We start from the raw sequence: 23,399 nt of genomic DNA, 5'->3' as shown, positions 1-23,399 counted from the left end.
CACAGATATCAAATATGGGAGGCAAGTTTACATTACAAACTACTATATTCTATTTTGCTATAGAAAACGTAGGCCCACCATTTCCTGAAACAGTAATCTGGGACATCAAACTCAGAATTATGAAAGAAAGTTTTAAAGTTAAGTACAGTGAATATAATCCTTTGGCATTCAAATTGGATGGAATGACTATTAAAAAAGTTAAAATAGTTACTGCTAAAGAGTTTTAGAATATTTAGAGATTTGGGAGTAAAATTGGCAGAGAGCTATATTTATAGCAGTGCCCTACCTCTTCAGCCAACGTCTGCTGGAAAACTGCACGAATGGAGAGACAACACTGATGGAAATTCTTTATCAGCTGAGGGTGGATAGAGCCGCTCAGCTGTGCCACCTCTTCGTGGGTAGGAGTAATAAAGATCCCTTGCACTGTTTCTAAGGCAACATAATGGAAAAGTGTGTTCTCAGGACCAGATGTCAATCTTGAAAAAAAAAGAATTAAAAAGATATTAGAGTAAACTTAAAAATGTTGCTTTGTTTTGAATTTTGTAGACATCGAATAAGCTTCTAACTACAATAGAACATTAGGAGTATAATTAGGGAAGAAAAACTAGGCCAAACATTGAAATTCCCTCTTCCTCCTTATCTGAAATACAGGCTAGGGTTATTTATCAGTTCCCTTAATGGAGGCAAATACTACATGTTATTCAAGGATAAATGAACACCAGTTCATTTGCAAGTAACTTAATCATCCCCTTGCTAAACAACCCAAACTGGCTAAAGCCCTCTTTTTCCATGGTTGGTAATGAATAGCTCAGCCTGAGTCTGGCCCAGATATCTACAAGCCATAAACAAGGTATCAGTCTAGGGTGCACCACATACAAAAACACCTTCCAACAAACTAAGGTTTTCAGTTAGTAGCTTAGTAGCAATAAAATCTCTTACCATGACTGTCAAAAGGACTGTCCCGAAGAAAAATGAAACCAGTATTACCAACTACAAAGCTGAGTTAACATTCTAGAATTCACAGCAATTACTAGAAGTATTCCGCTACTTCTCATCATTACAGTCTCTCTTCTTTTCTAGGTTCTCTATTTTCACTTCTCCATTCTTTTCCATCCTTTCTTCCCCTACTGAGGTTTGAGACGCAAGCAGAACCTATAAATACTGCTTATTTCTACCAGTGGTAAGAAGAGTAAAGAACAACAGTAGCAGTGACAATGGAATGATGGTAATAGTTATCATATACTGAATGCCCTCTGTGCCAGGGTAGGTGCTTTAAAATGTCTTAGGCTTAATTATCATAATTACCCTGTAAGATATTAACTACTACTATCCTCATTTTAACCATGAGGAAATCAGTGTTCAGAGGACTTGGATTAACTTGTTTGAGGTCCCGTAGCTCAGTGTCAGAGCTTAGCTGATTCTGAGGCCTGCTGTACGACACCTTGCTTTTTCCTGATCGTCAGCCTATAAACATACGGCCCGCAATCCCCTATCAGCGCCTCCTGTTAAACTGTTAATTAGGCAGCAAGATCTGAATGACTTTTTATCACTAACTAATGGTCTTGGTTTTTTTAGAGAGGCCAAAGATAGGCAGGAAAGGAGATCATCTATGAATTTTTCTCATACTTTTCCATAGGGTGGTGGGTTCATTAACAACTGGTAGCTGGTATTTTTTCAATTAAGTAAAAAATAATCAAAATACAAAAACTGGAATTATTCAAAAAGAAAATAATTGAAAACATACCATTTAATTCTGAAGTTTTCAAATTCAAGAAAAGGTACAGAAAAGGAATGATTCTTTTAAAAAGAGTTATTAGTAATGTTCGTATTTAGTGAGGTTTAGAATTAACATTTATATTAACTTCTTCAATTTTCTCAGAACAACCCCACAATACAATGAGCAGCTCTGGTTCTTGAAAACCATAAATTAACTCAGTGTATATTAACGCACTCAGTGTATAAACTGAAAGTTTAAAAATCATCAAACAAGCAGTTATCCAATGGAAGGACAAGTATTTATTTTTTAAAATATGCAGATTAAATCAGATTTTTCTTCAGAAAGGTCACTCCGACAGCAGAGGATAGATTCAGGATAGGATAGGAATTGGGAACTGGTTGCAGTATAACCAGATGAGAGAACAGGAACTTGAACTAGGGTACAGTTATTAGGCACCGGGTGGATTCAAGAATTATTAGAATGCAGAATGGGTAAGACTTGTTTACTGAATGGAATATTTTCCACATATTATTATTTTTAGTATATATTTTTATTTTATAAAAACAAATTAGGATAGTATATTATACATCAGTCTATATCACACTTTTTAAATTAACTATATAGTTTGAACATCTTTCCATGTCACTAAAGAGAATAAATATGCCTCTGTAGCATCCTTTTAAATAGGAGAGTCTATGATTTACATCACATATTAATTTATGCTTAAGAACACAATTATAAACATGTTGTTACAATATAACCTTTTGCTAAGCTATAAACTTGGAAAAAGTATTTCCTTTTACTAGAGATAAAGTCCAAATATGTGTATATATACACATACATATTAAAAAAATAAGATACAGAGGTAATAAAAATCAGAGCAGTATTTTTGGTTAAATGGAAGATTAGGGATTGGGGAAGTTACTACAGGCTTCCACTATAGGTTTGATTTAGATTTCTTTGTTTAAAAAATATTTTTGTTTTTTAAAATAACTAATTTTTTTAACTACCAAAATATTAAACATCATATTGGAAGGCATTAAATTCCAAATTTTAACACATTAGATTTTCAATGCATCATTTTATGAAGACAAGTTACCTTGTTTTTGCCCTGACGTTAGGAAAAAAGTTTTTCCTGACAACTCTGTGAAACATATGTATGAACTTAATATAAAAACATTTCAATGATTAAGAAGGTGGTAGCTCTAAAATGTCTTTTTAAACATTTATTTTTAATTGGAGGGTAATTGCTTTACAATGTTGTGTTGGTTTCTGCCATACAACGATGTGAATCAGCCATAAGTATACATATGTCCCCTCACTTCTTCCCAGCCCCTCACCTTATCCTACCCCTCTAGGTTGTCACCGAGTGCTGGGTTGAGCTCCCTGTGTTATACAGCAACTTCCCACTAGCTACCTATTTTACATACAGTGATGTATATGTTTCCATGCTACTCTCTCAGCTCGTCCCACCCTCTTCTTCCCCCGCTGTGTCCATAAATCTGTTCTCTATGTGTCTCTATTCCTGCCCTGCAAATAGGTTCATCAGTACCATTTTTTTAGATTCCATATATATGTGTTAATATACAATATTTTTTTTAATTTATTTATTTATCAGCACTGGGTCTTAGTTGCGGGATGCAGGATCTTTAGTTGTGACATGAGAGATCTAGTTCCCTGACCAGGGACCGAATCCAGGCCCCCCGCGTTGGGAGCACAGTCTTAGTTACTGGTCCACCAGGGAAATCCCCAATATTTGTTTTTCTCTTTCTGACTTACTTCACTCTATGTAACAGGCTCTAGGTTTATCCACCTCACCAGACCTGACTCAAATGTGTTCCTTTTTATGTCTGAGTAATATTGAGCAACTTTTTTTTTCTTTTAATGTGAATTCCATTTGTACATGTCTACTTGCTCTAATGAAAGTCTACAATAGGAGTTTATTACACAAATTGATTCCATGCATGCTATCATAATACCATACAAAGCTCAGGAAGGAAGCCCTGCAAGTCACCACATAATAGCTGCATAACAAGAAGTGAATTTGTAACAGTTCATATTTTAATAATTATAGACAGATTAAGTTCTAAACATGCTCCTCCCACTCAGCTCCTTTTATATCAGAATTCCCTATTTACTTTTACCTATTTCCTAAAGAAGGTGTCATAGGTCAGTTCCCTGGCTCCAAACTCTGATAGGGAGATATGCAGGGAGGAAGTTTATTAGGGAGGACTTTTGGGGACAACAGCTGTGAGGGTGAGCATGAAGGAAGAAGGATTGAGCAGAGGGAAAAGCTGAACTGTGCTCCAGTTGAGACAGAGGACTCAGCAGATACTGCCAGGACCTCCAAAGCTTGGATGGCTTTTCAGAGTTGTGTTGAATTTAAGTAGGGGCCAAGCCTGTACTCACTTATCGATTAGTCATTAGATGTGGCTACTCCTAGGGAGAGGTTGTAAGCTTGGCGGAGTTAATAAACTTCCAAGTTGGACAAGGCCAGGGTAAGGGGACTCCACCATGAGCCATTAGCAACCAACACTCTCAAGCACTGGGAATGAGTACTCAGAGCTAAGGAGTATCTACAAAACCACAGCATCCATGAGAGTCTAAAAACAGGAAACTAATTTAAAAATTAGATACACAAAAGGGAGGCTACCTGTGGAAGAGAAATAAATAGAAACTTTTCCATTGTGAAGTACTACTTCGTATGTTTTTTATTTCTTATGTTTCTTATATGCATAATGAAAAATACTAGGGAAATAGCATAGCTATCTTCTTTCATATATAAGAGGTATCATATTTGCTGAATAAAATCTATATGTTATGGAACTGCACTTTTTCATGGTAAAATTTCCTCAAAGACAGAGAATTAAGTGAAGAAGAATGAAACAAGGAAGTTTCTTACTTCACTGTGTTATATATATCCAGTTCTTTTTCTGAAAGGTCCTTTTTCAGGTTCCCCAAATGAAATGGATTTGGAAGAGTAGACTTCTTTTTAGTGACCTGGAAAGTATTATTAAGTAGATCTGTTTATATCTAAGAATGGAAATCAAACAGAAGATATAATGTAAAACTATAAGTCTTCCAAGGAGAACTACTTATTATTTTTCAATGTTTCTGTTAGGGGAACAGCTGGTTGAAACCACCCACCCTGGCCAGGCACAATAGTTAACTACTTGCATGAGTTATCTGACAACAGGGGTCCTAGTAAGGAATGCGGAAGAATTTGGGAAGGGTCAAAAGGAGAGAGGAGACGCCAGTCCATATGTCCTACCAATATCCCAGAATCCTTGCTGGAATCCATCTTGGCTGAGCGATGCGCATGCCACCAGGAAGGACCCTGAGTCAGAATGACTGACCAGAGGCAACCCGGAAACCAACCCCATCATCATAAAACCTGAGACTGCAAAACATGTGGCAGAGAAGTGCTCCCTGGGTTCCCTTACCCTGCTGCCTGCCGTTCTCTGCCAGGGAGCCCCTTTCCAGTAAAGTCTCTTATTTCATCAGCATGTGTCTCTTCAGATAATTCATTTGCAAGTGTTAGACAAGAGCCCCCTCTTGGACCCTAGAAGGGGTCCCCCTTCCTGCCAACATTTCCTTTAAACATTTTCAGTGCTAACTTGTACCTCTTGGCTTATCCTATGCTAGCAGTAGCCACAGTAACACATCATGTGAGAGGACATGACAGTTCTCTAATGTTTTATTACGTGGTATTTCTTTCTCTCTTGGCCCTAAATCACTGGTTTGCCAACAGTGACAAACCACCGCTAGTACAAATGAAGGATTTGTCATTAAAAATTCACTTGCAATTACAAATAAGGACTGGAGAGACAGTTTAGCTCCTAGAATGGACAAAAAGGAATGAACACATACCTTAAGCAAGGCCCCAGTTTCTTCTGAACCATCAGAACCCTGAGATTCCGTAGTGTGGGGGTTCAGGCCAACACCTTCACCTTCAAGACCACTGTCAGGTCCTCCACTTCGGGATGGACTGGGCTTACGTGTCTTTAAGGAATAGTCACCAAAAAGAGTTCTTCTGCATGTCGGAGAGGTTGCGACCTTGGAAGTACTGTGCAGCCTACTGAGGATAGGTGAGGTGGTTAAATTATCTAATTTTTCATGTGACCCAGTGAGGAACCAGTCAGCACAAGACAAGCAGGGGGTTGGAGAAGAGGCTAGTCGTTCATTTATGCGGGAATCTACCCCTTCCAGCTGGTGAAGAGTTGTTTTGACCTGATCCACATATATACAATCTGGTCCAGGATTCCCAACGGCTCTGGATGCACAGCCTCCAGCTTCTAATAGTACACATAACATATAATGTCTCTATAAGAAAAAAAATAATTAATACAGGTTTTAGTTCAGTTCAGTTCAATCGCTCAGTTGTGTCCGACTCTTTGCAACCCCATGAACCGCAGCACGCCAGGCCTCCCTGTCCATCACCAACTCCTGGAGTCCACCCAAACCCATGTCCATTGAATCAGTGATGCCATCCAACCATTTCATCCTCTGTCATCCCTTTCTCCTCCTGCCCTCAATCTTTCCCAGCATCAGGGTCCTTTCAAATGAGCTCTTCGCATCAGGTGGCCAAAGTATTGGAGTTTCAGCTTCAGCATCAATCCTTCCAATGAGCTACATGAAAATATTTGTATGTAACAGGCATGCATAAATTTATGAATAGTAAACAATGCTGAAGAACTGATGCTTTCAAATTGTGGTGCTGTAGAAGACTCTTGAGAGCCCCTTGGACAGCAAGGAGATCAAACCAGCCTAATCCTAAAAGAAATTGGAAGGACTGATGCTGAAGCTCCAATACTTCAGCCACCTGATGCAAAGAGCCAACTCATTCAAAAAGACCTTTATGCTAGGAAAGTTTGGAGAAGGCAATGGCACCCTACTCCAGTACTCTTGCCTGGAAAATCCCATGGACGGAGGAGCCTGGTAGGCTACAGTCCATGGGGTCGCTAAGAGTCGGACACGACTGAGTGACTTCACTTTCACTTTTCCCTTTCATGCACTGGAGAAGGAAATGGCAACCCACTCCAGTATTCTTGCCTGGAGAATCCTAGCGACAGTGGAGCCTGGTGGGCTGCCGTCTATGGGGTCGCACAGAGTCGGACACAACTGAAGCGACTTAGCAGCAGCAGCAGCAGCTAGGAAAGTTTGAGGACTGGAGTAGAAGGGCAAGACGGAGGATGAGATGGTTAGATAGCATTACTAACTCAATGGACATGAGTTTGAGCAAACTCTGGGAGACAGTGAAGGACAGGGAAGCTTGGCATGCTGCAGCTATGGGGTGGCAAAGAGTTGGACATGACTTAGCGACTGAACAACAAACAGATATGGGCATGTGGCATAATTATGTGATGGTTATTAAAAACTCCTCCCTCCTCTTCTTAGTTATCCTCAAGGCTACTTGATGACTCTTGAAAACAAATCTCACATTGCCTTATCCTGATACACCATCAGCTGCCACTTTTGGCACATGGACTCCCCTAAGGTAGCCTTCAAAGAGCCTTTATCAGTGGTAGTCCTTTCATTTGCAATCACATGTTTATTCTGTTTCTGATTCTATATTCTTTTCATGTCTCTCTATTTCCCAAAACAAACTAGAAGATAAAACCTCTGGTTTTATAGAAATGGGAACAAAAGATCTTAAGAACCTGCTAAAATCTTATCTTGGGGTTCATTACTATTTCTCTATGAATATTAAATGGATACAAAATGAAAGAAATAAAGGAGAGTAACTTTTTTGAATACTAGTATTTGACATGCTTATAATTTTAAATTATCATTTTTGTATATTTATTTAGACAATCAGTAAATGGCAAAAACAAACAAACCCAAGAAAGAAACTAAGGTAAACTTACCAAGCCAACAATTAGCAAAAAATATCTCCCTTCAGGTTCCTGAAAGACTTCAGTGTTTGAGTCTGCAGACGGTTGGAGGTGATGTCGAGGAAACACTTCCCTCCATATTACCAACTGACCAATTCTCTGTTTTGCTGCTAAAGGCAGTAGGCAATAGTGGCGACAGTATACAGCAATATCAATAAGATCATCCTTAGGCAAATGACTGCATATCAAATACCCCTTGAATTGAACCACAGAAAATAAAAGTCAACTAGTGACATAAAGCAATAATCCTATAATATATTTTTAAGAGTTTTACAGGTATTTCTTCAGTTGGTTTAAAATATTCCAGTTTTAAGTGGAATAAAGAAATAACAAAAATGTTTTCTTTCAACTATTCATCAAGTATGTATAATAACTTAGGTCTGTAATAAATAGACTTTAGCATCAAGCAAGATCACCTCTAAGTAGCATTAATCTGAGAATTTGGCAAAATTACAGAGAAGTGAATTCTGAAGATGAAAAGCAGAGAAGTATGAGTTGCGGCGGGGTGAGACTTTTCACACTTACAGTTCTGTATTGTCTGATTCTCTTTAGATATATTTAATTCTGTGCTTAAAAATATACAAAATTAAAATACTTAAATTCATTTGATGAATTGAAACTTTGAATTGAATTGAAACTTAACTTGCTTTACATGGAAGTCAACTACCTAATTTTAGAAAATTTATCAATAAAATAGTTACTTTTTGAAGATAAGGGAAAATTATACACAACTGCAAAAGGAAATCAACAAAGTATTGCTCTTTTCTCATATACACTTGATTCTTTGAGTACTGTTTCTTTCTTACAAATTTGTAAATGCTTTAAAATGTAATGAAACTGAAATATTTAATGTATTTGTAAATATTAGGTATAAGTCTTGTTTTAAGATCCAAATTTTATTGTACCTACATTCAGAGAAAAAGAGATAAATGCATTTTTCATGTTTGTAAGAGTGGGAGAAAATTTAGGTTTGTTCATATAACAGAACGACATTTAAAAGTTAAGCTTAACTTACCTTGTAAAATAGAGAAGACCCCAAAATTGTATATAGCCGTCTCATGTCATAGTAATCCTCAGACTGGGGGAAAAAATCACAGTGGATTTATATATGTATATATATTCTTTATGATTTAAAAAATATCTTAGTTAAGCTACAACAGTTGAAATGGAAATTACATTCCTTAGTAACTGAAGTTCCCCCTTTTTGGTATTCATATATTTATTATGGAAACACAGTTGATTTACAATGTTTCAGATGTACAGTAAGGTGGTTCAGTTACATACACACACATACACACACACTCTCTTTCAGATTCTTTTCCTTTATAGGTTATTACAAGATAATGAATATAGTTTGCTTGTATGAGGCATAAGGTGCCTATGTATTTATTTTTGACTGAAAACAACCTTATTTTTGATTCTTATAAAATACTGTTGAATAGAGACACCTAAGAGAAGAACATAATGTTTGTTACCCCAAGAGGGATTGAAAGAAATCTACCAAGACGAAATGCTTCCACTAGACATCATCTAAAATATTTGATTACCGTATACTATTTTTGAAACTACAAACTGATACAACCTATTTGGGGTTTAACAGTATGTAAAAAAAATTAAATACACATACCCTTTGAGTAATTCCTCTTTTGTAAATCTACAGAAATACTTGAATAAGACAATCAAAATTTTTGTATAAAAAGTTTAGAATTTCTAGTAAAAAACAGCACCCCCAATGATATGTGTATGCATGTGTATATACATGCATGCGTGTGTGCTAAGTCACTCAGTGCACCTGACTGTGCGATTCATAGACTGTAGCCCGCCAGGCTCCTCTGTCCACGCAGTTCTCATGGCCATAATACTGGAGTGGGTAGCCATTCCCTTCTCCCAGGGATCTTTCCAACCCAGGGACTGAACCCGGGTCTCCTGCATTGCAGGCGGATTTTTAGCATCTGAACCACCAGAGAAGCCCATATATATATGTAATGTATGTATGCCATGGGGGATTGAACCCACATCTCTTAGGTATCCTGCATTGGAAGGCGGGTTCTTTACCAATAGTGCCACCTGGTATATACATATGTATTGGCTTGTACAGGGGGACAGGGGTACCCCTGGCTTCTACAGGGGTATGTATGGGCTTCCCCAGTGGCTCAGACAGTAAAAAAATCTGCCTGCAGTGCAGGAGACCCAGGTTCAATTCCTAGGTCAGGAAGATCTGGAGAAGGGAATGGCAACCCACTCCAGTATTCTTGCCTGGAGAATTCCATGGACAGAGGAGCCTGGCATGGGGTCGCAAAGACTTGGACACAACTAAGCAACTAACACTTCCACTTTCATGTATGTGTACAGAAAAGAGTCTGGAAGAATACATTCCAAACTACTAGAGCAGTTACAACTGTGTATGGAACCGGTGGAGAGGGATGAGGAAGGAGGACATGTGTTTTTAGTAATCATGCTTGCATTTTCAGGTATGACCTAAATCAAATCCCTTATGACTATACAGTAGAAGTGAAAAATAGATTTAAAGGACTAGATCTGATAGACAAAATGCCTAATGATCTATGGATGGAGGTTCGTGACACTGTACAGGAGACAGGGATCAAGACCATCCCCAAGAAAAAGAAATGCAAAAAAGCAAAATGGCTGTCTGAGGAGGCCTTACAAATAGCTGTGAAAAGAAGGAAGCAAAAAGCAAAGGAGAAAAGGAAAGATATACCCATTTGAATGCATAGTTCCAAAGAATAGCAAGGAGAGACAAGAAAGCCTTCCTCAGCAATCAATGCAAAGAAATTAGAGGAAAACAATAGACTAGGAAAGACTAGAGATCTCTTCATGAAAATTAGAGATACCAAGGGAACATTTCATGCAAAGATGGGTTCAGTAAAGGACAGAAATGGTATGGACCTAACAGAAGCAGAAGATATTAAGAAGAGGTGGCAAGAATACACAGAAGAATTGTACAAAAAGGATCTTCACGACCCAGATAATCTCGATGGTGTGATCACTCACCTAGAGCCAGACATCCTGGAATGTGAAGTCAAGTGGGCCTTAGGAAGCATTACTATGAACTAAGCTAGTCAAGGTGATGGAATTCCAGTTCAGTTCAGTTCAGTCGCTCAGTCATGTCCGACTCTGCCACCCCATGAATTGCAGCACGCCTGGCCTCCCTGTCCATCACCAACTCCCGGAGTTTACCCAAACCCATGTCCATCGAGTTGGTGATGCCATCCAACCATCTCATCCTCTGTCGTCCCCTTGTCCTCCTCTCCTCCTGCCCCCAATCCTTCCCAGCATCAGGGTCTTTTCCAATGAGTCAACTCTTCACATGCGGTGGCCAAAGTATTGGAGTTTCAGCTTCAATATCAGTCCTTCCAATGAACACCCAGGACTGATCTCTTTTACGATGGACTGGTTGGATCTCCTTGCAGTCCAAGGGACTCTCAAGAGTCTTCTCCAACACCACGGTTGAGCTATTTCAAATCCTGAAAGAGGACGCTGTGAAAATGCTGCACTCAATATGTCAGCAAATATGGAAAACTCAGCAGTGGCCACAGGACTGGAAAAGGTCAGTTTTCATTCCAATCCCAAAGAAAGGCAATGCCAAAGAATGCTCAAACTACCACACATTTGCACTCATCTCACACGCTAGTAAAGTAATGCTTAAAATTCTCCAAGCCAGGCTTCAGCAATACGTGAACCGTGAAATTCCAGATGTTCAAGCTGAATTTAGAAAAGGCAGAGAGAGGAACCAGAGATCAAATTGCCAACATCCGATGGATTATCAAAAAAGCAAGAGAGTACCAGAAAAACATCTATTTCTGCTTTATTGACTATGCCAAAGCCTTTGACTGTGTGGATCACAATAAACTGTGGAAAATTCTGAAAGAGATGGGAGTACAGACCACCTGACCTGCCTCTTGAGAAACCTGTATGCAGGTCAGGAAGCAACAGTTAGAACTGGACAGGAACAACAGACTGGTTCCAAATAGGAAAAGGAGTACGTCAAGGCTGTATATTGTCACTCTGCTTATTTAACTTATAAGCAGAGTACATCATGAGAAACGCTGGGCTGGAGGAAGCCCAAGCTGGAATCAAGATTGCCTGGAGAAATATAAATAACCTCAGATATGCAGATGACAGCACCCTTATGGCAGAAAGTGAAGAAGAACTAAAGAGCCTCTTGATGAAAGTGAAAGAGGAGAGTGAAAAAGTTGGCTTAAAGCTCAACGTTCGGAAAACTAAGATCATGGCATCCGGTCCCATCACTTCATGGCAGATAGATGGGGAAACAGTGCAAACAGTGGCTGACTTTATTTTTCTGGGCTCCAAAATCACTGCAGATGGTGATTGCAGCCATGAAATTAAAAGACGCTTATTCCTTGGAAGGAAAGTTATGACCAACCAAGACAGCATATTAAAAAGCAGAGACATTACTTTGCCAATAAAGGTCTGTCTAGTCAAGGCTATGGTTTTTCCAGTAGTCATGTATGGATGTGAGAGTTGGATTATAAAGAAAGCTGAACACTGAAGAATTGATGCTTTTGAACTGTGGTGTTGGAGAAGACTCCTGAGAGTCCCTTGGACTGCAAGGAGATCCAACCAGTCCATCCTAAAGGAGATCAGTCCTGGGTGTTCATTGGAAGGACTGATGTTGAAGTTGAATCTCCAATACTTTGGCCACCTGATGGGCAGAGCTGACTCACTGGAAAAGACCCTGCTGCTGGGAAAGATTGAGGGCAGGAGGAGAAGGGGACGACAGAGGATGAGATGGCTGGATGACATCACCGACTCGATGGACATGGGTTTGGGTGGACTCAGGGAGTTGGTGATGGACAGGGAGGCCTGGCGTGCTGCGGTTCATGGGTTCGCAAAGAGTTGGACATGAATGAGCGACTGAACTGAACTTGCATTTTTTTTAACCCAATATCCATGCATTACTTTTATAATATAAAACAACACAACAAAACCTAAGGAAAACTGGAAATAATCTAAATATCCCTCAACTGGGGAAGTGATAAACACTGTGATAACTTCATACAGTGGACTACTGTATGGAGTAAAAAGCACTGAACTACTGATACAATGAAATGAATGAATCTCAAATAAATTATGTTACATGAAAGAAGTCAGACCCATCCTTTTTCATTTGTTTTGACTGCTTTTATGTCAAAGATATTTCCTGTGATGTTTTACTGTCCTCATATTTAAGAATGTGGTGTTAATAAGTTTATTGGAAGTTTCTTGAGGGTATAGAAGCTCTTTGGCTTCACTGTAGGTAAACTTTTAGGAAGAATTTTAAGTAAAAATTTTTACATGGTGAAAAATACGTAACACAAAATTTACTCTCTTAATAACTGTTAGGTGTACAGCTCAATAGCATTATGCACATTCACACTGTTCTCAACCAAATCAGAACTTTTTCCTCTTGCAAAACTGAAACTTAGTATCTATCAAACAACAACTCTCCTTCCCCTTTCCTTCCCCTAGCCCCTAGCATCTACTCTTCTACTTTCTGTTTTTATGAATCTGACTATAGGCATCTCCTACATCCTTGCCTGGGAAATCCCATGGACAGAAGAATGTGATGGGGTACAATCCATGGGGTCACAAAGAGTTGGTCACGACTGAGTGAGTAAACAACAACAATCGGTGAAATCATGCCCTATTTTATCTTGTTGTGATGGGCTTGGTTTGCCTTTGTGATGTGCTAGGGTTGTGGTATCCTCTGGGTCCATCCCCATTGAGGCATATGTCAAAATTTACTTCCTTTTGGGGGCTAAATCATGTTTCACAGTATGTATTTTCCATGATTTTTGTCTGTTTGTTCATCTGTTGGTGAATGCGGGTTGCTTTCTCTTTTTGGCTGTTGTGAATGATGCTGCTGTGAACGTGGGTTTGCAAGTGTCTCTTAATTCTTTTGAGTATGTGAACTGCTGGGTCATGTGGTAGTTCTGGTTTTATTTATTTGCGGAGACCACCATGCTGTTTTTGATAACATTTGCACTGCTTTGCATTCCCACCAACAGTGCACAGGCTTCCAATTTTTCTACATCCTTGCCAACATTTGGTATTTTTTGGGTTTTGTTTGGTTCTGTTCTTGTTGTTTTGGACTGTGCTTTTTCCACAGAAAATGATCTTGAATATATTTTCATGTCAGTAGACAGTTTTCTAAACATGATTTTAATGGCTATATTATTGAAGAGTCCATAATGTAGTATTTTGTTTCCAGTAATTTTTCAGGGTATAAATAATGCTGTGGAGAATATTCTTAGAAAGAAAATCATTGTGTACATCCTTGATATTTTCCTTAGTTGATAAGTTCCTGGAAGTTGAATTCCTATACCAGAGGATATATACTTTTAATGTATATTGCCAGATTGTTTTCCTGAGAGGTTACATCAGTTTATATTCCTACTAGCAGTAGGACAGTATCATCTACACTGAACATTTCAGACAAAATTACTTCTGTGTAAGATCATAAATACAAGGTTACCAAGAAAATATATCAACAGATAACAATGGTTAACTCTGAGACTAGGGCTGGTTTTGATGTATGAGTGGTCAAGAAAAATGCTAGGTTTATGTTTACTGTTTGCATTTCCCCATAAGAATGTACTCATGTAATATTTGTAAAACTAAATATTTAAACTTCCTAATTAAAAAAACTCAGATGCAAAATATTATTTACCATATGACTCAACTTATGTGACATTCCAGAAAAGGTAAAACCATGTGCACACTAAACAGATCAGTGGTTACAGGGACCAGGGATAGGGAAAGGGGCTGACTATAAAAGGGCACAGAAAAATTTACTTAATATAAATTATACCTTAACAATAATCTTAAAACGCTAAAGAAAAGAACACAGAAATAAAATATAACATTAAATCTTAAATCTAATGTCACAAAAAGTTTAGAGTAGATCCCTCGTTTTTTAAAATTAAAACTGAATTATTCTGCAGTTCTGGCAACTGTGTACAGATGTTTAAGTGCCACCAACATCAGGATATAGAACAGTTTCATCAACACTGTTGCCAGGTTTTTTTTTGCTGAGTATTATTCCATTGCATATATATATATACGAAAATTTACTGATGGACATTGGTTATTTGAATGGTCTCTGACTATTAGAAATGAAGCTGCTATGAACATTTGTTTACAGGTTTTTGTATTGACATAGATTTTGTTTCTTTTGGGTAGTTAGATAGCAGTGAGTTGAGTTGAGTTCAGTTCTGTTGCTCAGTCATGTCCGACTCTGCGATGCCATGGACTGCAGCATGCCAGGCCTTGCTGTCCATTACCAACTCCCAGAGTTTACTCAAACTCATGTCCACTGAGTCAGTGATGCCATCCAACCATCTCATCCTCTGTCATCGCCTTCTCCTCCCGCCTTCAGTCTTTCCCAGCATCAGGGTCTTTTCCAACGAGTCAGTTCTTTGCATCAGGTGGCCAAAGTATTGGAGTTTCAGCTTCAGCATCAGTCCTTCCAATGAATAGTCAGGACTGATTTCCTTTAGGATGGACTGGTTGGATCTCTTTGCTGTCCAAGGGACTCTCAAGAGTCTTCTCCAACACCACAGTTCCAAAGCATCAATTCTTGGGCGCTCACCTTTCTTTATGGTCCAACTCTCACATCCATACATGACTACTTGAAAAACCATAGCTTTGACTAAACGGACCTTCATTGGCAAAGTAATGTCTCTGTTTTTATTGTGCTGTCTAGGTTGGTCATAACTTTTCTTTCAAGGAGCAAGCGTCTTTTAATTTCATGGCTGTAGTCACCATTTGCAGTGATTTTGCAGCCCCCCAAAAGTAAAGTCTGTCACTGTTTCCATTGTTCCCCCTCTATTTGCCATGAAGTGATGGGACCGGATGCCATGATCCTAGTTTTATGAATGTTGAGTTTTAAGCCAACTTTTTCACTCTCCTCTTGCACTTTCATCAAGAGGCTCTTCAGTTCTTCTTCACTTTCTGCCATTAGGGTGGTGTCATCTGCATATCTCAGGTTATTGATATTTCTGCTGGCAATCTTGATTCCAGCTTGTGCTTCATCCAGCCCTGCATTTCACATGATGTACTCTGCATATAAGTTAAATAAGCACGGTGACAATATACAGCCTTGACATACTTCTTTCCTGATTTGGAATCAGTCTGTTGTTCCATGTCCAGTTCTAACTGTTGCTTCTTGACCTGCATACAGATTTCTCAGAGGGCAGGTCAGGAGGTCTGGTATTCCCATCTCTTAAAGAATTTCCCACGGTTTGTTATGATCCACACAGTCAAAGGCTATGGCGTAGTCAATAAAGCAGAAGTAGATGTTTTTCTGGAACTCTTGCTTTTTTGATGATCCAACGGATGTTAGAAATTTGATCTCTGGTTCCTCTGCCTTTTCTAAATCCAGATTGAACATCTGTAAGTTCACGGTTCACATACTGTTGAAGCCTGCCTTAGAGAATTTTGAGCATTACTTTGCTAGCATGTGAGATGAGTGTAATTGTGTGGTATTTGAGCATTCTTTGGCATTGCCTTTCTTAGGGTTTGAAATGAAAACTGACCTTTTCCAGTCCTGTGGCCATTGCTGCACTTTCCAAATTTGCTCCATCATCTTTTAGAATTTTGAATAGCTCAACTGGAATTCCATCACCTCCACTAGCTTTGTTCATAAGGCCCACTTGACTTCACATTCCAAGATGTCTGGCTCTAGATGAGTGATCATGCCATTGTGATTATCTGGGTCATGAAGATCTTTTTTGTATAGTTCTTCTGTGTATTCTTGCCACCTCTTCTTAATACCTTCTGCTTCTGTTGGGTCCATACCATTTCTGTCCTTCATTGTGCCCATCTTTGCATTAAATGTTCCCTTGGTATCTCTAATTTTCTTGAAGAGATCTCTTAGTTTTTCCCATTCTATTGTTTTCCTCTATTTTTTGCACTGATCACTGAGGAAGGCTTTCTTATCTCTCCCTGCTGTTCTTTGGAACTCTGCATTCAAATGGGTATATCTTTCCTTTTCTCCTTTGCCTTTTGCTTCTCTTCTTTTCACAGCTATTTGTAAGGCCTCCTCAGACAACCATTTTGCATTTCTTTTTCTTGGGGATGGTCTTGATCACTACCTCCTGTACAGTGTCATGAGCCTCTGTCCATAATTCTTCAGGCACTCTATCAGATCTAATCCCTGGAATCTATTTGTCACTTCCACTGTATAATCGTAAGGGATTTGATTTAGGTCATACCTGAATAGTCTCACGTTTTCCCTACTTTATTCAATTTAAGTCTGAATTTGGCAAGAAGGAGTTCATGATCTGAGCCACAGTCAGCTCCCGGTCTTGTTTTTGCTGACTGTATAGAGCTTCTCCATCTTTGGCTGCAAAGAATATAATCAATCTGATTTTGGTATTGACCATCTGGTGATGTCCATAGTATACATATGTTTAGGTTATTAAGAAACTTCCAAACTGTTTTCCAAACAATTGTATCATTTTACATTATCAATTTATCAACTTTTTTCTTTTGTGTATTGTGTCTTGATGTTGTAGACAAGGAATCCCAACAGATCTTTTTCTAACCAGTTAGTTCCACTGTTCATTAAAATGATGTTCTATGAACACAAGAGTTTGAGTTTTAATTAAACCTACAAATCTAGGTTCTGAAAACCTACCTATTTTAATACTTTGGATCTAAACTGCTCCTAATGATTCAGTTCAGTTCAGTTCAGTCACTCAGTCGTGTCCGACTCTTTGCGACCCTGTGAATTGCAGCACACCAGGCCTCTCTGTCCATCACCAACTCCCGGAGTCTACCCAAACCCATGTCCATCGAGTCGGTGATGCCATCCAACCATCTCATCCTCTGTCGTCCCCTTCTCCTCCTGCCCCCAATCCCACCCGGCATTAGGGTCTTTTCCAATGAGTCAACCCTTCGCATGAGGTGGCCAAAGTATTGGAGTTTCAGCTTCAACATCAGACCTTCCAATGAACACCCAGGATTGATCTCCTTAATGATTAGTATCTAGTTAATTTTTTTTTTCTCCATTGGTGAAAAAATGTATGACCTATGAACAGTTCTCCTTGCTTCAATTTCCACTCTTTTTATAAAGAAAATACCCTTCCATTTGCTCTGGATCTTAGCTAAGACTAAGCCACCCTTTCAGGTGAACCACCTCTCCCACTTTCACCAGCAATCTGCTAAATAATGACCCAGCCTCACTGCTTCTACTTCTTAATGTCCCATTTACTTTTAAAAAACTTTTATTATTGAAAATTTTAGCACATACAAAAATAGAATAGTATATTAGCTCCTAGGTACCCATCACCACCCAGCTTCAACAAAGACCAGTACGTGACTAATCTTGTTTCATTTCTCTCCTTCTTCCCTCTCCCTGTTGAATTATTTCCAAATCAATTCCAGATGTTGTATCATTTCATCTGTAACTACTTTAGAATGTATCTCTAAAACAGAAAGACTTTAAAAAAAAATACATACCCAGAATATCATTACCACATCTAAAGAATTATTCCCACTTAATATCCAGTTATCTGTGTTTATGTGTTCTTGATTGTCTCATACACATTTAAAAATATTTTGTTTGAATCAGAATCCAAGTAAGATCCATATACTGACATTGGTTGATGTTTCTTGAGTCTCTTGTAACTGATAGGTTCTCTCTCAATTTCTCCTAACTGCGGGCCACTCCCCATGCCCCTACTACCTCACACCCCACCTAATCTCCTTGTTGAAGAAACCATCCAGTTGTATTTCCTAGTCTGAATTTTGCTGACAGCAATCCCCCTCCTCCAAATGGGGTCATCTAACATGCCCCTCTTGCCCTGTATTTTCTACAAATTGGTAGTTAGACCTTGAGGCACGATCAAGCATATTTCATAGGTGGTTTGTGTGCTTCCAACAGGAACCATATACTATCTGGCTGACTTTCTTTTTGTGATATTAACAGCTACTGCCGATCACTGCTTAGATCCTTTAACTCACTGAAAAATGACATTCCAGTTCTGTCATTCTTGCTTGATCTGTTAGATAGACCACTTCTGTAAAGAGAACTTCCAGATGTTCAAGCTGAATTTAGAAAAGGCAGATGAATCAGAGAAAAAATTGCCAAAATCCTTTGGATCATACAAAAAGCAAGAGAGTTCCAGAAAAACATCTACTTCTGCTTTATTAACTATGCCAAAGCCTTTGGCTGTGTGGATCACAACAAACTGTGGGAAATTCTGAAAGAGATGGGAATACCTGACCACCTTACCTGCCTGAGAAATCTGTATGCAGGTCAAGAAGCAACAGTTAGAACTGGACATGGAACAACAGACTGGTTCCAAATCAGGAAAGGAGTATGTCAAGGCTGTATACTGTCACCCTACTTATTTAACTTATAGGCAGAGTACATCATGTGAAATGCAGGGCTGGATGAAGCACAAGCTGGAATCAAGATTGCCAGCAGAAATATCAATAACCTGAGATATGCAGATGACAACACCCTAATGGCAGAAAGTGAAGAAGAACTGAAGAGCCTCTTGATGAAAGTGCAAGAGGAGAGTGAAAAAGTTGGCTTAAAACTCAACATTCAGAAAACTAAGATCATGGCATCCTGTCCCCCCACTTCATGGCAAATAGATGGGGAAACAATGGAAACAGTGACAGCCTTTATTTTCTTGGACTCCAAAATCACTGTAGATGGTGACTACAGCCATGAAATTAAGATATTTATTTGCTCCTTGGAAGAAAAGCTATGACCAACCTAGACAGCACAATAAAAAGCAGAGACATTATTTTGCTGATGAAGGTCCATCTAGTCAAAGCTATGGTTTTTCTTAGCTAAAAGAATGGATGTGAGAGTTGGACCATAAAGGAAGCTGAGTGCCGAAGAATTGATGCTTTGGAACTGTGGTGTTGGAGAAGACTCTTGAGAGTCCCTTGGACTGCAAGGAGATCCAACCAGTCCATCCTAAAGGAAATCAATCCTGACTATTCATTGGAAGGACTGATGCTGAAGCTGAAGCTCCAATACTTTGTCTACCGGTGCAAAGAACTGACTCGTTGGAAAAGACCCTGATGCTGGGAAAGACTGAAGGCGGGCGGAGAAGGGGACAACAGAGGATGAGATGGTTGGATGGCATCACTGACTCAATGGACATGAGTTTGAGCAAGCTCTGAGAATTGGTGATGGACAGGGAAGCCTGGTGTGCTGTAGTCCACTGGGTGGCAAAGAGTCAGACATGACTGAGCGACTGAACTGACTGACTGTAAAGAGAAACTCCCCTCATCTCTATTTGGTAACCTGGAGGTATTGTTCAGACAGGAAAGGAGATCAATGTTAGATTCCTTCTCCCTAATTACTGTTCCACAGTAACGGATGGGTATCCTCCAAAGTTGACCAATAACTTTATTTTTTCTTTAGTACCATTATGAACTCATAGACTTAGATATATCTGATGTGTTTCAATCCAGTGCAGTTGTTATCCTTATAGATATTCAAGTGGGAGCCTCTTCAAGTTGTCTCCTAATTACTTAAACCTTAAATTAAACCTAGTAATTTTTGAAAGCTTCTTGGATATCTGATATAACAAGATGTTGCCAGGCTTATCTTGTACATTTTCAGCCCTAAATCTGGATTCAGCCATTTCTCATAGGAGTCTTGGTTGCCTTAAGTGAAAAATATTATTTATACACAATGGCCTGGGTGTTAGTGATGCTCTAGTGGACAGAGCTAGGAAATATATTTCACTAGACAGAGCTAGGATATATATATATATTTTTTAAATGATTAAAAACCATACTGTCAATCAATATAACATGTATGGTCTTTCTTTCAAAGCCCAGTTATAAATGATACTACATATAATGATTATTACATGCCCCCTTGGAAATTACTTAGAATAATGACCGATTTAGAAAATAAGAAATAAACAATGAACTTTTCCTAAAATCCACTGCTTGTCTTACCAGTTCTGCAAAATCTGCAGCCTCCAAGTCACTCAATGCCGTGTCTAATTCCAACTATATGAAAAAAAAAATATAGTAACACGTTTAATTTATATTACTTACTTTTTAGTACTAGCCATATAAAAGTGCTTAATTACTTGTGCATGCTAAGTTGCTTCAGTTGTGTCCGACTGGTTGCAACCCCATGGACTGTAGCCACCAGGCTCTTCTGTCCATGGGATTCTGCAGACAAGAATAATGGAGTGGGTTGCCATTTCCTCCTCCAATAATTATGTGAAGAAGTAAATAAATATCTCTCTCTCCTTTGTGTTATTTAAGGAATGTCCCAAAATGGAACATCTTGCTTTTAAGCTTTGCAATTACAAAAATAAAATTAGTGTATTTTAACATACAGGCATTTTTCGCTTACATCTTGATTATTGCAAAATGGGCTTCACTCTGTATTCAATGAAAACTAATTTATGAAGTTAAAAAGCTGCTTTACAGTTTTGTCAGAAAAATTTTTAACCTATTAAAAAATCTTCAGAGGAAAATAAATCAATCTTGATATAGCCAATCTATTATGAATTGTTTATTTTTCTATTTTCTATATATTTCTCAACAGTTGGATCTTGGAAAATATCAACATTCTTCCCTGTCTCTTGCTTTTAAACTCTTTTGTATAAAAAGACAGTTAATCTTTATTCATGGATTAAATCATGAAAGCAAGTGTTCCCCTGGAACCTGGCACAGTTTAACCACCCTACAGAGTTATTATAAAAATCTCTTACTTAGGATTTAGCTTCTGTTCCTATGGAATTTGCCTGAACTCTTTCATGTATTTGTCCTTCCCTGAAGCATTCAAAATTTTAAAGCAGAATATATTTAATCTGAGGTTTAATCTGTAATGCATATATATATAAACTGGAAACTATTGATAGTTAAAGTTTGTAGCATATATGGTATCTGTGAAAAATAATCCTTGTTTTTTACTTTTTTAAAAGGCCAAGGGCATTCTCTGTAGGACCGTTTCACAAACTGTGTCTTACTGAGATGACAGAAGCTTTGGAAACATTAGTCATGCCTCTCAATGCTGTTCACACAGTGTGACTTATTACTCATTTGTGACCTACATTTTTCTGCATCTAGCAAATACTTCGTATTGTCCTTTTTGTGGCTATAGTTTCTGTTGTGAAAAACTATAGGACAAAAAGAAAATTACCTACTTAAGATTTCTGATCACATAAATGTTAAACAAGTTGCTGTTCTTGCTACTGAACGCTATAGGCTAAAACACAAGGTTACTATAATTGCTTCTTCATAGTCCTTAAGAGAAAAAGTAAAATATCTTTTCTCATAATTATTCCAGTGTATCTTAGGGAAAAAAACTTTTTTTAAAGTCTAACATATAAAATAAGGAAATTCTCAAACACCTGGGAAAGAAAACTGAAGGGCAACCTCATCATATACTAACCTTAGAACAAGTATATTTTTCTCCAACTTGAAAGCAATTATTCCCACCTAAAATTTATCAGGTACAAATTACCTCACACACCTATATGTTTTGAACTAGATTTCTCAAGGCACAAAATTTCTTATTGTTTTCCATTGGAATAAATATAGTCAATAAATCCTACTATTTTTAATCACAGTAAGAAATCTCAACGGGAAAAGCAAAGCGTGTGAGTTCTTTGAGTCTGCTGATAAAACAAAAACAAAAACTTCAAGGATTACCATGCATTTCAAACTTTACATTCATCAGAGACTTTTAGATCACTTTATCAGAGCGTTATCTATCTCTTTCCAAAAATATTATTCTTAATTCTCTTAACCAGACTACAAAATGTAAAAAAGTCTCAGCTATATTCTCATTGTTTCCCATGTAGAAGTTCCATCTACCCAACTACACTGTGAGCATCCAAAGGACTTTTCTGGATTCCCAGAGCACAGCAAACATCTGAGTACTTGGCCCAGTAAAGGCTGACCTCCATATAGAAATGAAAAGACTCAGAAAGTACAAGTACAACCAAAGCTCTGGTGAGATAAAGCAACAGGTATGATTTGAGTCAAAAGACTAACAGAATATACATCAGTTCACACAGTGATTTCTCAGTGTTATATTCTCTTAGGCTGATAAAAATAAAGTATACGGGGTGGGAGGTGGGAGGGAGGGTGGAGGGAGGGGACATATGTATGCCTGTGGCTGATTAGTGTTGATGTGTGGTGGGAACCAACACAAGACTGTGAAGCAATTGTCCTTCAATTAAAAATTAGTAAATTTTTAAAAAGTATATAGTCCTTTTAATCAAATATATGCTAAGCTAAGGGGGATAATGTCAATAAAAGAGATCTGAATACAGGAAGAAGCCTTCACATGGAATTTATAAGACTAGAATAGGCTGTATTTTTAAATGTCTTAAACTTCTTAGAAGGAAAATATTTAACCCAAAGCCTAAAGACACTGACCCTAAAAACATTTAGTCTTATATCTCTACTCTCACAGAAGAGACTATATACTTTGTGGGGAAAAGATTTCTTTAAGTGAAGAGTCTTAGCAGAAAGAACTTGGGCAAAACTCATGAGATGATGGTGTGCGTGCTTAACTGCTCGGTGGCGTCTGACTCTTTGCGACTCCATGGACCATAGTCCACCAGGCTCCTCTGTCCATGGAATTTTCCAGGAAAGAATACTGGAGTGGGTTGCCATTTCCCACTCTAGGAAAGAGATGATGGCACCTCTGACTAATAAAATGGGTCTTGTGTCTTTCAGAAGAAAAAAGACCCCAGAATGGACATGAGGCCGACTTGGGAACCAGGATCTTTCTATATTAAATGTAAGGTTAACTAATTAAA

At 38.4% G+C, this 23,399-nt stretch overlaps 1 protein-coding gene and 1 long non-coding RNA gene across 9 annotated transcripts in view; one reads left to right on the top strand and one right to left on the bottom strand.

The window, feature by feature from the left end:
- The window catches only part of INTU (inturned planar cell polarity protein), an 86,631-nt gene that overhangs the window by 11,021 nt on the left and 52,211 nt on the right, over positions 1-23,399 (bottom strand). For 5 of the 8 annotated variants that reach the window (XM_081538161.1, XM_081538162.1, XM_081538164.1 and 2 more), the window contains exons 9-14: positions 20,569-20,622; positions 8,627-8,689; positions 7,585-7,806; positions 5,588-6,040; positions 4,620-4,717; positions 287-476 (exon numbers count right to left, since the gene is read on the bottom strand). In XM_081538161.1, coding sequence (XP_081394287.1) covers positions 287-476; positions 4,620-4,717; positions 5,588-6,040; positions 7,585-7,806; positions 8,627-8,689; positions 20,569-20,622 — 1,080 coding nt within the window. The remainder of the gene's footprint in view (positions 1-286; positions 477-4,619; positions 4,718-5,587; positions 6,041-7,584; positions 7,807-8,626; positions 8,690-20,568; positions 20,623-23,399) is intronic. The other 3 variants (XR_014068150.1, XR_014068149.1, XR_014068151.1) reach the window with 1 other exon arrangement.
- LOC145525378 (uncharacterized) lies at positions 1,050-23,399 on the top strand. Its single transcript, XR_014068158.1, has 3 exons — positions 1,050-1,225; positions 22,434-22,584; positions 23,320-23,399. It is a non-coding gene; the product is annotated as an uncharacterized LOC145525378 (long non-coding RNA).

The sequence above is a fragment of the Giraffa tippelskirchi genome, chromosome 11, assembly GCF_054371585.1.
Source record: "Giraffa tippelskirchi isolate mGirTip1 chromosome 11, T2T-mGirTip1v1.2.pri, whole genome shotgun sequence".
Classification (NCBI taxonomy): Eukaryota; Metazoa; Chordata; class Mammalia; order Artiodactyla; family Giraffidae; genus Giraffa; species Giraffa tippelskirchi.
This window is presented reverse-complemented; position numbering and strand designations above follow the sequence as displayed.